Genomic DNA, 18,117 nt, shown 5'->3' with positions numbered 1-18,117 from the left:
TTGACTGGAATCTTCCCCTCAGTCACAATAGAGGGCTGGCTGGTTGGTTGACTGCTTAGCAGTAATCCATTGTCGTTGGTTACACTGCTAATCGTCTTAGGGATGGTGGGATTGGTAAGCAAGGCCAGGTTGCTATCATCCTTGTCACTGTCATCTGGATGTTCAAGACTAATCCTCGGGTTTTTACCTGGATGAGAAGGGACCCAGAAGCAATCATCTTTGTGGACCTTGTATGTACTAGGCCTTAACTGGGAGTCAGCAAATTTTTTAATGTACATCCACTCATCTTGCTTGGATAAAACTATGCATCGTTCACGTCCTTTATTTTTTGACAGGTCATTGTGAAGGTACACAATGTCTCTGACATTCACCTCCATACAAGGCCTATGTGAGCGCTTGGGAGTTTTAGACCGCTCACTGTAAACACGGTTGGCCTTGCGCCTACAATGCTGCTTGTTTATAAGATCCATATCATTGAAGTGGATGCGTAAACTGGTCCCTGTGATACAAGATTTCTCTGGGGGATAATCTGAGTGATCCAAACGTCCAACGTGCAACATGCTACAGAGAGCAAGAGTGTAAAGATCTGCAAACCAGCTGGGTCCAACTTGAGGAGTTCTCGCTGGACATCTTGGATGGCCTTTTTAGCTACAGGATTACGATTGACGTTTTTAGGGTTACCTATCTCTATTGAGATATGGTGAGTGAGCAGAAACTCATAATTTTTAAGGGATTTGAAGCTGTGGACAGAGTCTTTCCTTACGACAGCAGGTGGATTAATGATGGATCTGATGGGAAAACAGGTCTTTAGAGTAGCCTCCCGCAATGTGCCCTTTTGCTCATTTGGAATAAGGAGTACCACGGTATAAGTGCTGACGTACTCCCGTAAGACAAAAATCAGTTGTCTATTTCTCTTGATGATATTAGCAGCAAACCTAAGCCGAGTGCATTCGGGTGTCTTCACAGAACTGAGAAAAAACTACGAGTGGGGAACTACTCAATGAAGCACACTGGTGACATGAGGATATGCACGGCTTCGGCTAGGTCCAAGGAAATACCGGCTCACTATCTGTGACATCTGGTATTTGGTTGGGTGTCCCAGCTTCATATGCAGCATCGTCAGTAAAGCATGTAGGGCATGTTGCGGGACAATAATTGCATCCGTTGTGGGAGAAGAGGATCCTTTCGACAAACAACTACAAGGCCATCCTGGGCTAATGTGGTGGTCTGAAGATATCTTTTCACATCCTTAATGCTATTAAGTCACTTTGATGGGAAAGTTCCCTGCATCAGGTGTGCCTGTGTTCGTCTAAGGTCTGTGCACTCATTTTGAATTTCTTTCCATGTGGGACAGCTGGTATATGGGAGGTTTGATGATCCCTTAATTATCTCCACAAGGGAAGTGCTAAACACGGCGACCTTCTCCTGCACCCGTAAGAAGGAACAGACCTGACATGTTACCTGCACTTAGGAGTATTACGGCTGGCAAATCAGAAGGCAAGTTCACTCTGTCTGCCAGATGTTGGACGAAAGCCTGGAAATGGCAGACAGTTGACAGGAATGATGTTAATCTGGGGCTGGTTGAGAACTGGCCTCAGAAGAGCGTCTCATACGTCTGAACACAGGGTTTGCTATCGGTGAAGACAGCGTCGGGTTATGTCTTGACTGAATCAGATATGGGCCAAAATGTTTGATCGCTGCAGCAATAGCCAATGCCTTAACTTCACATGGTAACCAGGTGGGTTGATGGCTGTGTAATCTCACATACAAATGACCACAGAGCAGTAGTCTCCCTCCTCTGTCTGCATACATCAGGGCACCAATATTGTGTTTTCTGACAGAAGTGTCAGTCACGATCCACAACTGGTCAGCAGGATGGGGTACATGAATAGTTTTTGCTGAAGTCAGGTATTGCCTCACATAAGTTGTCAGACCAGTTTACAGCATCCTGTGACTCTTTTCCTACAGTGGCTTCATCTAAAGAGCTAAGAAAGTGGGAACAGTTAGGAATAACATGGTTTAGAACCTTGTAGGCTCCTATGAATGATCATAGACCCTTCACAGTCTTGGGAGGTTAACAGGAGCTAAGTGTAGCGATACGGTGGGACCCAGCTGACAAGGATCCCTATGACTATATCCATCCAAGGATGGTTGTTTACTAAGGACATATTATGGTTTTGCTGGCAGATAGTCTTAAATTAGTCAAAGATAGAGTTGCGAGGACTCTACACCAAACTGATAATAGATCTTTGATGCTGTTCTCTCCACCGTAAAGATCATCAGCAAGCTTTGCCACATATCCTTCCATCAGTAAGTCGCCTAGTACTCTTCACATTAGTTCCTCCAGAGTTGTTTCTGATCCTGGCATACCCATTGCACATCTTGTATAGACACGCATGCCTCTGAAAGGGGTCATGACATCACAATATTTCATGGATTCTTTTGCCAAGGGATCTGATAGAAGGCACTAGTGAGGTTGGTTTTGATAATCCATGGCCACAGACCTATCTTCCTTAGAGTTGAGTCAATGTTTGGCATGGTAGATGACTGAGGCTTCGCATATCTTCCAATACTGGAAAATGCAGTAACCAGGCAATGTCCTTGATAAGGCTTTTTAACAAGGAAAGACTCACATACTCCACTGCTACTCTGATATCTTCTGAATGGGAAAATACACCAATGTATATTGAACTTAAGCTGCAGTTTTCAGAGTCTGTTTTTATTGTATAGGGGAAGTCGGCCTTGAAGCTGGGGCGGCTGAGTAGGACCCATGTTAATGGAAGCCTTGAAGTGACCAAAAGAGCCGCTATATTCAGGTAGGTCCTCTCTGAAAACGTCATAAAACTTGGAATTAAGCTGTTGAAATTTCAGCTTCTCTGCAGAGGATAACATGTCATCTGGGTTGATGATCACACGGAAAGCGATATTGTCATGCTGTTTGCTTGAGATTGGGTAGATACTCGGCATGCCAGAAGATGTTGGAATGAATGTGGATATAGCGCGAAAAATGTGTTGTGACCTCCGTATTTGTTGTGGTTCATTTGTTGACAAGACACACTTTTTCTCCTACACTCCTTATGATTATGGGTAGTGGCCAAGGTTTAACTGATACTATGCGGCTTGAATCCCAACGAGGCTCAATAGCAAATATGTCACCCTTATCATCGGTCATGGAGAGTTCCAAGTACTCGCCAGGCCACACTGTGGTTTGTTGGGGTGGGGCACATAAAACCTGAGCACGTTTGACCAGTCTTGTGTCGGGAGGGGATGTAGTAGAGCCATACCTGAATTGTGTGTCGCCAATCCATATCTCAAACCTAGTGGGTCTCAGTGACAGGTCATTACTGTGCATGAATAGGACACCGACAAGTATCTCAGCATCAAGATCCTTAATAACCAGGCCTTCAAAGAAGCACATTGTGTCCCCTCTCTCCAGACTAAGCTTGGTTTCTCCTACCACATTGAGGGGGGAGGATCAGTCTGCTTGTTTGGCAGACTGGGAAGATTTTGTGATTTTAGCGCCGAGGCGCTTGGCTGTTGAGTGTCGAATCATATTCCCAGTGGCATCATTGTCCACAACAATCCGTACCAGATGATGATTTAAGAACATGTTGATGTAGGGGGAGTGTTCAATTTCCACTTGCCGTGAGGTGGTCATATTTTCGTTGTCTATATGTAAATTACTTAAGGTCTCTGGACAATCAGGTTCCTCATTGTCAAAGATGTGAAGGATCTGGCGAGCCTTGGTCATATATCTACGGTCTGATTCAGGAAGGTAGATGCATTCACTCAAAAATGGTTTGTGTTGGGTCTCTTAGCTTGATTACACAGTGGACAAGTCTTCTTTGGTTGCAGCTTCCTAGTATATCGAAGTGGAATAGAAAATGTCCGGCTCACAGACGCCTCATTTCCTAACTCCTCAGGTAGAGAATCCAATGTCAGGGAGATCTCAGGCTTGATTGATGGCAATGTGCGCGATTTCAACTCCGTCCCATAATGTTGCTTGACTAATTTAGGGAGGGCTGGATGAAGTAGGTGCAACCAAGTGAGGACTATTAGATTCTTTAATGCAGGGGTGATTTCTTCGTCTTCTGTGGGAAATCTGTCATGATGGCGTATATTGGTGTCAGTGTTTAGTAAGGAGTCGTCAATGAACTATATGCGAAACTCTTCTGTGTATTCTTGGAGATTATTTTGATTGGTTTTTGTTCTTTCCATTACCATAAGCATTTTTTGAAAATGTGAATAACTGTTTTTAGACTTTAACGCATATCGAAGATCGGTTTGACTTGCCTGTCGATGCGAAAGCGGTTTTCTTGAACAAATTGAGAAATGTGGGAAGTGATCATCTCCTGCCATACTTTGTAAGTATCTACATTTTCACATTTCAATTAAATCACTGGTGCATGAGTGCAGTTGCATCGGGAGTGGGAAGGGGGTTTATTAGTTAATGTGTAGTGATACTATGTTCGATTCTTCGATCCCAGCAGATTATTAAGATGACAGCTTCACATGTAGCCAGTTGGAATTTCATCATCTGGATGGCACGTGGAAACAATTCATTTTCTATCTTTTTCTCTCTCACTGTTGTCTTTTTCTTTTGTTTTCATGGAAATTGCTCCAGACCAGTTATAAAGCCACTTGATCTAAGGAGCTGACAAGAAAGATGATTATCGCAAATAAACTATTCTTCTTTGATAACAGTGATTTTAAATGTTATTCTTCATTTTACGATAAAAATCAATCTGTATTTATTTGTGTGTACGCATATATATATATATATATATATATATATATATATACTAGCAGTACATCCTAGCTTTGCTCAGGCACTATGTACTATTCATAACTTTATGTGCATATATATATATATATATATATATATATATATATACATATATATGTGTATTAAAAAGTTTGACTCATGTCCAGGTAACTTACATCTAAAATTTCAAGTGTTTAGACCCAAAATTGGCAGAGGAGTTTGGTAGAGTCTGTAAAGGTCAACTCTATCAACTTTGACCTCTTGGCAGTCAAATTTTTGCCCACAGAGACATTTCCTATTTTTTCCTTTCTATCTATACAGATTGATACATTATTTATTTTTTCTTTCTAGTTTGTTTTCTGTTTTCATCAATTCAAATGTTATTTTATATGAATATGAGCATGAAGTTAATTTTTCTTTTTTACATAATTTTTGACATATGATATACACTTGTCTATACTAATTTATACATTCTTTTCTTAAAATTTTCCAGTTTCTTTCTCTATTTCTCCTTTTTTTTAACTTCATTAATTTGATGCTATCTATTATATAAACCTGAATATTAGTGTAAACATTGGCAGAGAATAATTTATTTTCTCTCATTTTTGACTGAAAGTATACACTCATTAATAAAAAAAACAGCATAAAATAACTTTCAGGGATTTTATTGTATACATCGTCCTCCAACCATCCCCCATAAGAAAAGTATTATCACAAAACTGAACAATCTCCCATATTCCAGAAAGAAAGAAAACAGATTTGATCAATTTATACATCACGGCTCACTCCAAACTTCCTGTGTGGTGCAACTTTGGACTTAATAACTAATTTTCTAATGGAATTTTCCATTCTCTGCTAAACTTTCGAGTTTGGAGAAAATGTGAAAGCATGGTGTGGGATCAGTGATAAATGTTTGGTGAGGAGGTGGGTGGGGGTAGTTACTTATTAGACTGAAAGTTTTTGGTAGTGTGAAACTCCGGGCCATGCAAAGAAAGGGAGAGATAAGAATGGGACAGGAAAAGGAAAGAGAAAAGGAAGAAAAAGCAGGACACTGGCATTGGGTTATCCAGTGGTCAGTTCTTCATATTATTTGGATTCTTCAGGCAATTGTCCTCATTTTGAGTGTTATTTTCATGTTTCGGTTGATGTATAATCTCTGACAGTTTTCAAGTGTATTTTGTCGAACTCCAGAATTTTTCTGTAAAATTCTGCATGGAATTTCAAACAGATTCCTTTATTCAATCTACAAGTGTTGCATATCCCCGTCCATGACAGGGTAGACGTCCTAAGTAATTCGCAATTGTATTTATGCCATTGCACTGAGGATTGAACTTCTAGAAGAGTGTAACTTACAACTGAATTCTACCAAGTACTCTACCAACTACATCACAGATTCTTGCGGAAATGTTGTGAGAATGATATTCAAGATGAGAACAATAGTCCAAAGAATCCAAATAATATGAATAATCAATCGTTATCTCCAAAATTCAGAAACATAGTAGTCAGTTCTTATTTGTTTAGGATTCTGTTGACAATGATTGGAGCTATAGCATTCCTTAATTGGAATTCATTTTTAAGATGAGCATTATATATATTAATTTATTTTTATTTCGAACTATTATTCTCATCTTTATTAGTTGTTGTTTTTCATCTTTATTAAATAAAAATAAATTAATATATATAATGCTCATCTCAAAAATGAATTCCAATTAAGGAATAATATATATACCAATTGGTATGGATCCGACTATGGAAGATCATATAATAAAATAAACGTGGATTTATAAGATCAAAGAATCCAATCTTGATCGCCCTTCGGGGCGCAGTTGATAGAGACTTTGAATCTCTACGGTTCCAGATGGACATTGTCTGAAGATAGCGGTTTCAATCCTACCCAAAGACGGCGAGAGGTTTACTTGGCCAAAACGTGGTAAGACGACAACAACTACAGATGGCAGTGATTACTGAGAATGCAGTTAGGAGATTCGAAGTTCCTATCCGTCACGGTTACCACCTGACGAAGGCCAGAGGAATAGTTGGCCGAAACGTCGTGAAAAACAAAAACCAATAAAGATGAAAAGCAACAACTAATAAAGATGAGAATAATAGTCCAAAATAAAAATAAATTAATATGATTGGAGATATTTGAAAGAAATTGGATCTTTGTACAATGCTTTGTTTTTTAGTTGTGAGATGAGGCTGCATTCAGTAAGACGTCTAAATCTTGCATCGTGTCTGTGTGTTTGATGATTGCAGATTTCAATATACTCTGCCTCCTCTCTAAAAAGTTTAATATGCCATAAAACATAGACTAAGCTATGTGATTGTTTGATCCAGATTTCTATGCTGCTTTCGTGGTATTTTATTCAAGAATAATGAATATATTAATGTATTAATGTGTTTTATTGATTTGTTCGTTCACACATTGTGCTTAAGTTAGTTTAAATAGCAATGCACAGCCGACAGTATTAAATGGCAACTAACAACAAATATATTAGGAAAGAGAAGGGTTAACAGATTAATTTATACATTGATATATGGGAATGGGAGCATGTTATATCAGTAGGGCTATGACAACGGAATATTATTATCATTGTTTTGAGTCTTGAGTAGACACAGTTAATTAACCAAGAACCACATCACTCTATTATAAAAGCATATAAGATATCAACTTGAGAATCAAAACAATGAAAAGCATATGCTGTTGTCCTAGCCCTATATATCAGTTCAGAGAGAGAGAGAGAGAGAGAGAGGGGGGGGGAACATGATCCTTCTCTCTATTCTCTCTGGTATGAAATATTTAATGAAATTGAAAATTGTATTTTAAGATCAAAGAGAAATGGGATAGGCAAGATAGTGCAATATTAATGATCGGTTGAGGATTAAAAAATAGTTTATTTTGAGAAAAAAAAATGTTATTTTCCAAATTGAAGTGCAACCCTGGGATACACAGGGTGTTTACTACATATTTTTACATGTGTGCATCAAGGATGCAGGAAACGTACTTAGCAGTATCTCTGTGCATTGTTTATCTTTAAAATTAGATTCAATATTATTTTTATGAATTTTTTTTTAGAAGAGGATTAATAATTAATGAAGATAATCTATATTATTTTGATTACTATTCTCATCCTGGTTCTTTGTTTTTTCATTTATTGACCATCACTTTTCCTTTGTTTAGGGAGTCGAATCTTTTCTGATAGTTTGTAAGCTCACTCTCCCGTTCTTATGATTCAACACTTTCCAAATTTCCCTCTTTGCAGTTTCATTACTTGCTTCAAAATTTTCCTTGGCGAGACAACCTTTCTATTTTTTTAAAAAATATCCAGGAGGTCAAACACTCTCAACATTTCAACCGCTGTAACCAGGGTTGCGGAATCAGATGTTAAAAGTTTGACTCCAACTTCTAGAATTCCTAGGACTGTCGACTCAGAGTCCGACTCCGATTCCTTGACCCTATGTGAAAATCTATTCTGCAGATCCATATACCAGCCTCCCACACCTATTCAGCATTTTATAATTACTTTTCATGTATATCATTTATTATGTTTAACATTCACTTGTATGATAAATATACTCACATATAAACTCAACCAGATTTATAGAATAAGTTAAGATAACAAAGGGATAAATTTTATAATTAAATTTTATTATGCTATCAGTTCAAAATAGAATACAATATTTAGGGATAGGGAAACCTCTTTAGGCCATGGCATTTTGAAGCCAAACGCTTCTCATCAGAAGAGGGGGATAAAGACATACAGAGAATAATATTTGAAAAGATAATATTGCCTTTATGGAATGAGGATCAAAGAAAAAACAGAAAAAGCTATAAAGGGCTATAGTAGCATGGATTGCTTATTATTGATTTAGGCCCATTTTTTTTTTTTGGAAAAGATTGTACTTCCAGATTGATCTTGAACTAATTCAATTGCCAAATTCCATTTGATTTAGAGATTGCCAAATTCCATTTGATTTAGAGATTGCCAAATTCGATTTGATTCAGGGATTGGATAACTTTTGGATTACAATCCAATTGTTATCAATGTAATCCACAGTGATCTCACTCAAAGACAGAATTTTCATTGATCCTGTGTGACATCACAACCAAAACAAAAACAGTTGTCCAGACAAGATCTGCAGTGATCCAATGGACCAAAATATGTTGATGAAGTAGAAGCATTGCAGTACAGTACAAAATATAATATATCTCCAAAAATAAAAGCAAAACTATACAAAAACTGCTAAATTGTGCAACTGGTAAAACCAAACAGGAAAACCATGTAAAAAAAAAAAAAAAAATTTATTGGACTTAAAGAGTCAGAGTCAGATAAAAATTTCCGACTCCAACTCCTCTTAGAAATCCGACTCCAACTCTGACTCCAGCTAAAATCTCTGACTCCAACTCCGCAACCCTGGATGTAACCTTTCACCTTAATAAACACTTTATTTAATCAATGGGTTGATTGTTCTCATTTTGTCAACCTCTATGATAAAATAATCATTTGATAACAAGTCTACCTGAACTAATTCAAATTTTTAGTATTATTCAGACTACTATTCTCGTCTTGGTTATTGTATACACAATGTTTCAACAATCTAACCTTTGATTTTTCGACCTTGGTAACCTTCTAGTTGACCTTGGGAACTTAAATAAAATTTCTAACTAAACCTTTTATTTAATTTGTATGGGGTTGATGAAATGAGTACACTCTATTCTTGTAAAGTGTTCACTTGAAAATTCCATAAAATTTCTCAAGTTCAGCAAGAAAGTCCCAAATTTTAAAAAGATGCACCTAAAGAAGGTTTGAGTTTACATCAGTGAAACTTTGTGCAAATAACAACCAAGATAGTAGTCCGAATAATCCAAATTGATATTAAATGTTTCTTTTTCTTTCAGGTTGAGGATGATTTAACTTATTGTCATATAAAACGCAATGGACTCTATGTCATGGTGGTGACTTCTTGTGAAATATCTCCAATCTTTCTGGTGGAATTTCTAACAAGGTTGGAAAAATATTTTTATTTTGATTCTAATTATTTAATTTATTTTCGACTTTAAATGTTAATTCCAGATTAGATGTGTTTGATACACAGGTCACATGATAGTTCAGACATGTCATCTCCTGAGAGCCATGTGGGTCGATTTGTGTTGTTAAAAATGTCACACATGACTAATTGAATTCCCTATTCACTTACTTCTCTAAAAGGACAGATTTAGACACTTTGATCGATTTTTTTTTCTCTTAATGTGGGGTGAAAATCCAACTACCTCAAAAGGAGGACTCTAGATTGAGATAAAAATTAAAATTGTCTCTGCTTAAAAGGATTGTTCCTTCACTGATTGTGGACAAAAAAGATGAAGTGTAGTATCAGAACAGATATCAGAACACTTTGCTCCTAGCTAAAAGGCCAGAAGCAAATGAGTGTGTCAATAAAAATTTCAATTTATTTTTTACAAAAATATTCCTTGAAAAAAATAAAAAGTTTTTGTTGAATGTTACCAATTAATATTTTTTGGATAATTTAAATTCTTTAGAAATGAATCAGAATTTGAGAAGCATTTGTTTAAAGAGTTTGAAAGCATAAAAATGCATTGGTTCTTGTCCAGAATTACCTCTATATTAAAAAAAAAAAATAAATAAAAAAATCCGTACCTATGATGGGACAAAAATATCATATTTCAAAAATCACAAATTGATCTAGTAGTTTTATTTTTAACTGAAAAAAAAAAAAATCAAAATTAATTATTTTCAATCCCCATCATGAAGAAAGAAGAGCAGATAACTCCACAATAATTTAAGCTTGCAAGATCAGCCTTATGGTTTTATAAATCCAATTTTGTGTTCTTATTTGGTCTTCCATTGTCAGATCCGTACCGAATAGTATTTTTTTCTTTTTAGAATCTTTTGAGATAAGGCTTCATAGTTGTTGTTCCACACACTACTATGAAAATAAACAACTATAAAAATAAGGACTTGAATGCCTACTAGACAATATTTTTGAGTGTATAAGGTCTCTCTGTAAAGGAGTTTGTCAGGACAACCTGGCATGAGGATACTTTTCTTTACAAGTAAACTCTAACCAAATATTCAAAATCATATTTTGTATTCAAAGCCTAAATAAGATTTCCTAGGCATGGTTAACCCAGACAGACTTCTATGAGGAATGGTGCACCTTCTCCAAGATGTTACCTCAAGTAGCAACACAAATCTGGATACTTCACCAGATTAGAAGAATTCTTGTCATGGAATCCAATGAAACTACAAAGAAAGATATATTATAACATATTAAAATGTTCAATTGGGGAAAATTGTTCTCTACTAAGTCGGTGTTTAAGAGGTAAAGAACTTCAATGATATATTCGAATATCTATCTCCGATAAAGATCAAGTGATAGCCCCTAGGAAAGGGCTCGTTGATTTTTAAGTGAAACTGGCATTAGACAGGCTATTTCCCTAGAAGAGTTCGTAATTAAAGGATACTCTAACTTCTAAATCTGACCCCCAAGATCGCCATGGGCATGGAATATGTGCCTATATTAGGGATAACTTTCCATGTGGTAGGGACATCTCCAGGGAAGATCCTAACTTACCCTATATGTGCTTCCGGGTTGCTTTAGCTCACACTACGGCATTTATATTTACTCTCTATCGCCCCCATAACAGCGGAGTTACTATCTTTCAAAGCATATCTGAGAAAATTGACCAAGTCCTATCTGCTTATCCTTCAGCTAACATTCACGTATGTGGTGACTTCAATGTTCACAACGTCGAATGGTTGACCCACTCTAACAAAACCGATGATGAGGGGAGGTTCTGTCATGATTTCTCCATTGCCTATGACCTCACTCAGATTGTTCAGGAACCCACCTGTGTGCCCGACAATGACGGCCAGTATGTGAGCCTACTAGACCTTTTTCTCACAACTTGCCCTGAACTATGTTCAGTTTCTGTTCTGTCGCCTCTTGAATCTTCCGACCACTCTGTTGTATCAATTGAGGTAAAAATGAAATGTAATAAGTCCCCAGACGTACCTCTCCATCGTACAGTATATTGATACACTAAGGCTGACTGGGATAGCTTCCGTACATTTATATCTGATCTACCTCTGCATTCCATGTTTAAGAAGGAGGTTTCCTCTATAATATTAGACCTGACGGAATGGTTAATTGTAGGTATTGACCGTTTCATACCCTCAAAAAAGTTTCAGCAAAAACCTAACAGCCAGCCATGGTTCTCTCCAGAATGTGCTGCTGCCATTGCGCACAGAAATCACTTTTTCCACTGTTTCCAATGTAATAGATGTATGAAAACTAAAGCCGCTTTCAGGACTGCCAGCAGCCATTGTAAGAAAGTAATAAAGAATGCAAGAGAGTTGTATGCTCAATCTGTTAAGTCCAAAGTAGCTGAGCAGCGGCTTGGTTCCCACCAGTTTTAGCAAATAGCAAACAGAATCCTGAACAGAAGCGTGTGCTCCATCCCAACTATTATCAATGGACCTGAGGTAATCTCGTCAGCATCAGACAAAGCCAAACTCTTTGTCAAGAACTTTGCAGCTAATTCTACCCTTTGCGATCAAGGCCGCCAACCCCCAATATTTCTTCCTGTATCAGAAAACACGCTATGTGATATACGTATATCTGTACGTGATGTTGCCAAGCTAATCAAAAACCTTGATTCCAGTAAAGCAACTGGCCCTGACGGTATTCCAATTATAGTACTCAAAAAACTTCCACCTGAACTAGCGCCCATACTTACAAAACTGTTTAAACGTTGTCTTAAGGAGAATAGTTTCCCATCTCCCTGGAAAATTTCATCAGTATGCCCTGTATTTAAGAATTCAGGTGATCGCTCATCCCCCTCTCAGTACAGGCCAATAAGTCTCCTGTGTGTCATGAGTAAGTTGCTGGAAGCTGTGTTAAATACAGAAGTAATCAACCATCTCAACAAAAATAACCTTAGTGACACTCAATATGGTTTCCGTTTTGCTAGATCTACAGCAGATGTGCTTACAGTTATATCTCATAGGATTAGCAAATCTCTCGACGGAGGCAACCTTTCTAGGGCAATTGCTCTTGACATATCTAAGGCCTTTGATAGGGTATGGCATAAAAGTTTACTTCATAAGATCTCTAGCTATGGTATTGCTGGAAATGTCTTCTCAATTATTAAATCATTTCTTTCTGATAGGTTCATAAGAGTAGTAGTTGAGGGGCAAAAATCAGAAGCTCACAGTATTAATGCCGGTGTCCCTCAGGGGTCCATTCTGGGCCCAACTCTTTTCCTGATCTACATTAATGATCTTCCAAATCACATCCTTACATCATTTGTAGACATCTATGCTGACGACACTACCATTTATGGTAGCACATCTAAGACAGTAAACGACCAAGTTCTCTCCAATTCTCTCTCCTCTGATCTTGAGCACGTAGTACAATGGGGTAAGGAGTGGCTGGTTACTTTTAATGCATCTAAAACCAAGCTTCTCTCTTTACATCATCAACATTCTGATCCACATCTGGTATCAATTGAAATGAATGGCTCTCGTCTTCAGGAGGCCTCAAGTTTTGACAAGCTTCTTGGCTTGACCATTACTCCTGATCTTAAATGGAACACGTACATCAAATCTGTTGCCAAGGCCGCTGGAAAAATGGTGGGATCTTTCTATCGATCCGATAGATATCTCACTGCTGATGCTATTCTCTATCTATATAAGAGCCAGGTACGTCCAAGGATGGAATACTGTTGCCACATCTGGGCAGGAGCTGCTAGAAAGGACTTGTCCTGCCTTGATAGAGTTCAAAATAGACTTCGTAGCCTCGTAGGAGATGTCCTTTTCTCTTCCTTGCAACCTCTATCTCACAGAAGAGATGTTGCGAGTTTGTCTCTGATGTATCGTTATTTTCATGGAAAGTGTTTGACTGAGCTTCAATCTATGGTCCCCCCTCGCCAAACTTTCACAAGAAAAACTCGTCTAGCTGTAAACACTATCAATAATTTCCCCCACTCTTTATCTGTGCCTAAACCTAAACGTAGATTCCATGAACAAAGCTTCTTTCTTAGAACTGCACGCCTGTGGAATTGTCTTCCGTTTTCCTGCTTTCCGGCTGACTATAATATGGTTGTGTTCAAGTCTAACGTAAATAAGTTTTTGATGAGCCGTTCCATATAAGTTATCAAATTTACCAAATTTTCATTACTAATGATTACTATATTGTCCAATTTCTACTGTACACTCTTTAACCCTTATCCTTGAGTGGCCTCTTGGCCTTGATAATGTGGTAATACCTATGTAAAAAAAAAAAAAAGAAAAAAAACAAGAACTTTGACTGAAAAAGAAATAATTATCATTAGAACATTCATCCTATAATTAGTTTTTATTTATTCGCCAATTAACATTGTTTTTTTTGGGGTTTTTTTTACCTATTTTTTTTATTTACCTATTTTTTTATGTACCTATTTTTACCTATTTTTTTATTTACCTATTTTTTTTTTATTTACCTATTTATTATCTGATGATTTTAAAAATATTTTCCGTATCTTTTGTTTTTTTTTCTAGATTTTTTCATATTTGCAAAGATTTTTGTGGTGTAGTGACCGAAGATGCCATCCGAGCAAATATCCTGCTGATTTATGAAATTCTGAATGAAATTGTTGTAAGTAAATGAGCAAACCTTTGACAAAAATTGTTTTAAAATTATTTAAAACTAGTTGTGCCTAATCGGCGTTGCCCAGGTGTAAAAGAAATGACTAAATTATTTACAAAGAAACAAACATTAACAATGATATTAAATTATTTTTTGAAATAGGAATTTTTAAAAAGCTTGTTTTAGTACTTGACGCTAATCAATTAATTGTAAGCAACAGATAATAATGTAGATGCAAGAAACATACACGCTTGAAGTTCCATAATGTAATTTATTTATGCTAGCAAGAAGATCCGATGTTGCCCGGGATTGAATGAGGATCAGTGATTGTTCCACGTTTTCAATACTTTTATTGCCATTGAAGTCACTGAAATGGACCATTTTTAATCAAAGTGATTGTTTGCTCTAGTTGTGGACACACCATGGTGGACTGAGAGGAAGCATCATATGCCTCTCTGCAGTGACTTAGTCCACAATACACTGTAATCTACATTGCATTGTGGAGAATCTACTGTTGATTTTATAAAATTATTTTTATATAATAGCTTTAATTAAAGTTTAAAATGCAAAAGTCAATTATTATGCTTCAATTGTGTTCTAAACCTACTTTATATGCCAGACCCTTTTGCTTATGCGGTGATAAAACTTCTCAAATTCACTTGATGTTAGGCTGTGTAAGAGTGTTAACTTTGGTCAAAATCGGGCTGTCCCTTCTTTCATCAGATTTTTTTGAGTTTCAATACTTATCGGAGGCATTCCAATACAAAACCTATCTAAGAATACGCCCAGACACATAAAATACATTTGTGTGAAATTTTTAAAAATCAGCCCAGCCATTTTGGAGTCGATAGGAACGAACTCACATTCAAAATGCCTTTATATATAAGCAGAGATAAAGATACATTGATTTAAAAAAAAAAAAGAAGCTTTTTAAGAGGGACAACTTGGTATAATTATCATCACTCCCCTTTAATCTGTTTTGGTGAGTAATAGAAACTGTCCCCATTCTGTTTTCTGATCTGGAATAAGTATTTTCAGAAAACACTAAATAAAATATATTCATGCCAATAACATGATGACAGGAAAAAAATGTAGAGGACGAATAATTATTGTTTGGATTTTTGTTTGAAAAATTAAGCTTCTTTAGTTTTCTTAGCCAGAATAAGTATTTTTCAGAAAAACTTATCGCAAAATAAATATATTTGTATCAATAATATAGTGGAAAGTAAAACAGTTGGATTTGTAAACAGTTGTTATATTCATTGCTTTCCGAAACCCTAAACTAAAGACTTCACTGGAACTTGTATCATTTTATTTTTATTTTATTTTATACTAGCAGGGGTGCCTGGCGTTGCTCAGGTGTTTGGAGGTGTATGCTGTGCAAAAAAAGCAAAAAAACAAAAAAATGGTTAATTTTTTTAAACTTTGACCCCTATTATGACCCCTTAAAATTTATAGTTTCGGGCTCAAATCACTTTATTAAGTTAGATCCAGGTTCAAGGGACCTATATCTAAAATTTCAAGTGTCTAGACCCAAAATTGTCGGAGGAGTTTGGTAGAGTTCTTAAAGGTCAAATCGTTGAAATTTGACCCCTTAACAGCCAAATTTCTGGCTGACACCCGTCACATCGATTTTCCCAAATCTCAGTATCCGGTATTTCAAATTTCGAGTCTATAGACTAAAAATTGACAGAGTTATTGCATAGGGAAATGTACACAGACACACAGACAGACAGACACGTTCACTTTTATAGATATATAGATTATTTTTTTTTTTTACTTTTGAACACTTTATTTTAACATTTTTCAAATCTCACTTTCTTCACTGTCAGATCGTTTTATTTTATATTTTTATTGTTTTATCTATTTATATATGTATTTCTGTATCTCCTATTTACTGTTTTTATCTCCTTTCCTTTTTTTTTTGATTTTCTCTTCTATCTTCCCTATTTTTTCTTTCTTCTTTTATTATTGTCTCTTCTCTAATGATCCCAATTATTTCATAGTGGCCTATATATATATATAATATATATAAAAATAAGAATTACAGTTAAGTTTACCAAAATGATCCAAGATGGCAAAACTAAAGTAAATTATAAATATTAAAGAATTAATATTTATAAAGTAATCTCACCCAGATGTAAAAGCTTGATAAAACCAAATAGGAGATAAAGCTTATAATAAGAACAAGTAGTTAATAAAACATGTTAAAAAACACTTTGAAAAAGAGTTCAAAACATATTTAATTTTTAAAAAGAAGCACAAAATAAGTGGATAGTCCTTAAGCCGCGGACTTTCGAAGAAATATTTTCCTTCTCATCAGAGGGTAGGATTTAGCAAAATGTGGGATCGGACTTTGCTTGCAAAAGTATTAAATGAAACTACAAGTAAGTAATAGATCTTACTTGATAACAAAAAGTGAAGCAGAGGGAATAGGGTTAATAAAAAAGTGATTTCATCCTTTTGTTTTATTTTACTTCAGTCGAAGTTCTCAGAAATCAATGGATAGTCTTGTGAAGGGTAAAATCCAAAGATGTAGAAGCCAAGAAAGTTAGTTAAATTTCCATTCGCACAAGTAAAATCCAAGGGAACCGTGTAATTGGAAGATGATCCAAAGTAATCCAAAAGGCAGAAATCCATGGAATAATTCACAAATAGGTACAAGCTTCTAACGGGCATTTGAACTTTTAGATGACGTTGATTCGTTCTAGTGGTTTGAGGATAGGGGAGGCAGTGTTTTTTACAACTAGGTTTTGGGTTTTAAATTTTTTTATAATACATAATAAATCTAAGGTTATTTTTGTCAGTGGGGGAAACGTATCTATGAATAATATTTTTATGGCCTTTACTAACAATTTAAATCCTGGTTGCAGTAAAACGTTAATTGTATTGGAATTTTGATGTTTATGGGTGTTATTATTTGTGGTTGTGTTTTTTTAAGTTCCAGAGCATTGATTTTATTTGCTGGTTGACTATGTAGTTTGGAAATCCGTTATTGATGAGGACTTGTTTGATATTTTTTAGTTTGAGTAGTAATATATTTTTGTCCGAGGAGATTAGGTTGGCACGATAAGGGTTTCTGATTATGGCTATCTTATATTGGCGAAAGCATTCGCTCTTAAAATTTAGGAGGCAGGAGTTAAAACTCGTAAATTTTTTGTAGTTGGAGGTGATGATGGTGTTGCTAGATGTCAATTAGGATGTCAATGAAAGGAATTTTATTATTAACATTCATTTCTATTGTGAATTTAAGTATAGAGTTATCTTGAAAAAGGTCCTTCAGTCTTACTGTTTGTTTGTTGTTATCGGCTAGGATGAGAATATCATCAACATACCGTATATACATAGAGGGTTTGCTGGTGTAATTAAATTTCTCGTTTTCAAGGTCACTCATGTAGAACTCACTAAATAGCAGACTGAGGATGGAACCCATTGAGACTCCCTCTATATTCCATTTATAGTCATAAAAGGGTACCTCAGTAGTACAAACTAATAATTTTTTAAGTATTCTTTTGTCGATTTTAAGGGGAGGGAGAGACAGGTTGTTGTATATTTTGTTAAGGATTATGTCAGTGCTTCTTTTACAGAATATTTGTGAACAGACTTTTTATGTCGAGGGAGGCGATGACTATATATATATATTTTTACCTACATATAATCTACCCTTCCGATTTACCCTTACATGTCATACCTACTTTTAATTA

At 36.1% G+C, this 18,117-nt stretch overlaps 1 protein-coding gene across 1 annotated transcript in view; it reads left to right on the top strand.

Moving 5' to 3' along the window:
* The window catches only part of LOC145260534 (uncharacterized), a 58,439-nt gene that overhangs the window by 4,283 nt on the left and 36,039 nt on the right, over positions 1 to 18,117 (top strand). The window contains exons 2-4 of the mRNA XM_080118740.1: positions 4,260 to 4,364; positions 9,666 to 9,772; positions 14,326 to 14,422. Coding sequence (XP_079974866.1) covers positions 4,260 to 4,364; positions 9,666 to 9,772; positions 14,326 to 14,422 — 309 coding nt within the window. The remainder of the gene's footprint in view (positions 1 to 4,259; positions 4,365 to 9,665; positions 9,773 to 14,325; positions 14,423 to 18,117) is intronic.

The sequence above is a fragment of the Euprymna scolopes genome, chromosome 36, assembly GCF_053919585.1.
Source record: "Euprymna scolopes isolate OS-2025 chromosome 36, ASM5391958v1, whole genome shotgun sequence".
Taxonomy (NCBI): Eukaryota; Metazoa; Mollusca; class Cephalopoda; order Sepiida; family Sepiolidae; genus Euprymna; species Euprymna scolopes.
This window is presented reverse-complemented; position numbering and strand designations above follow the sequence as displayed.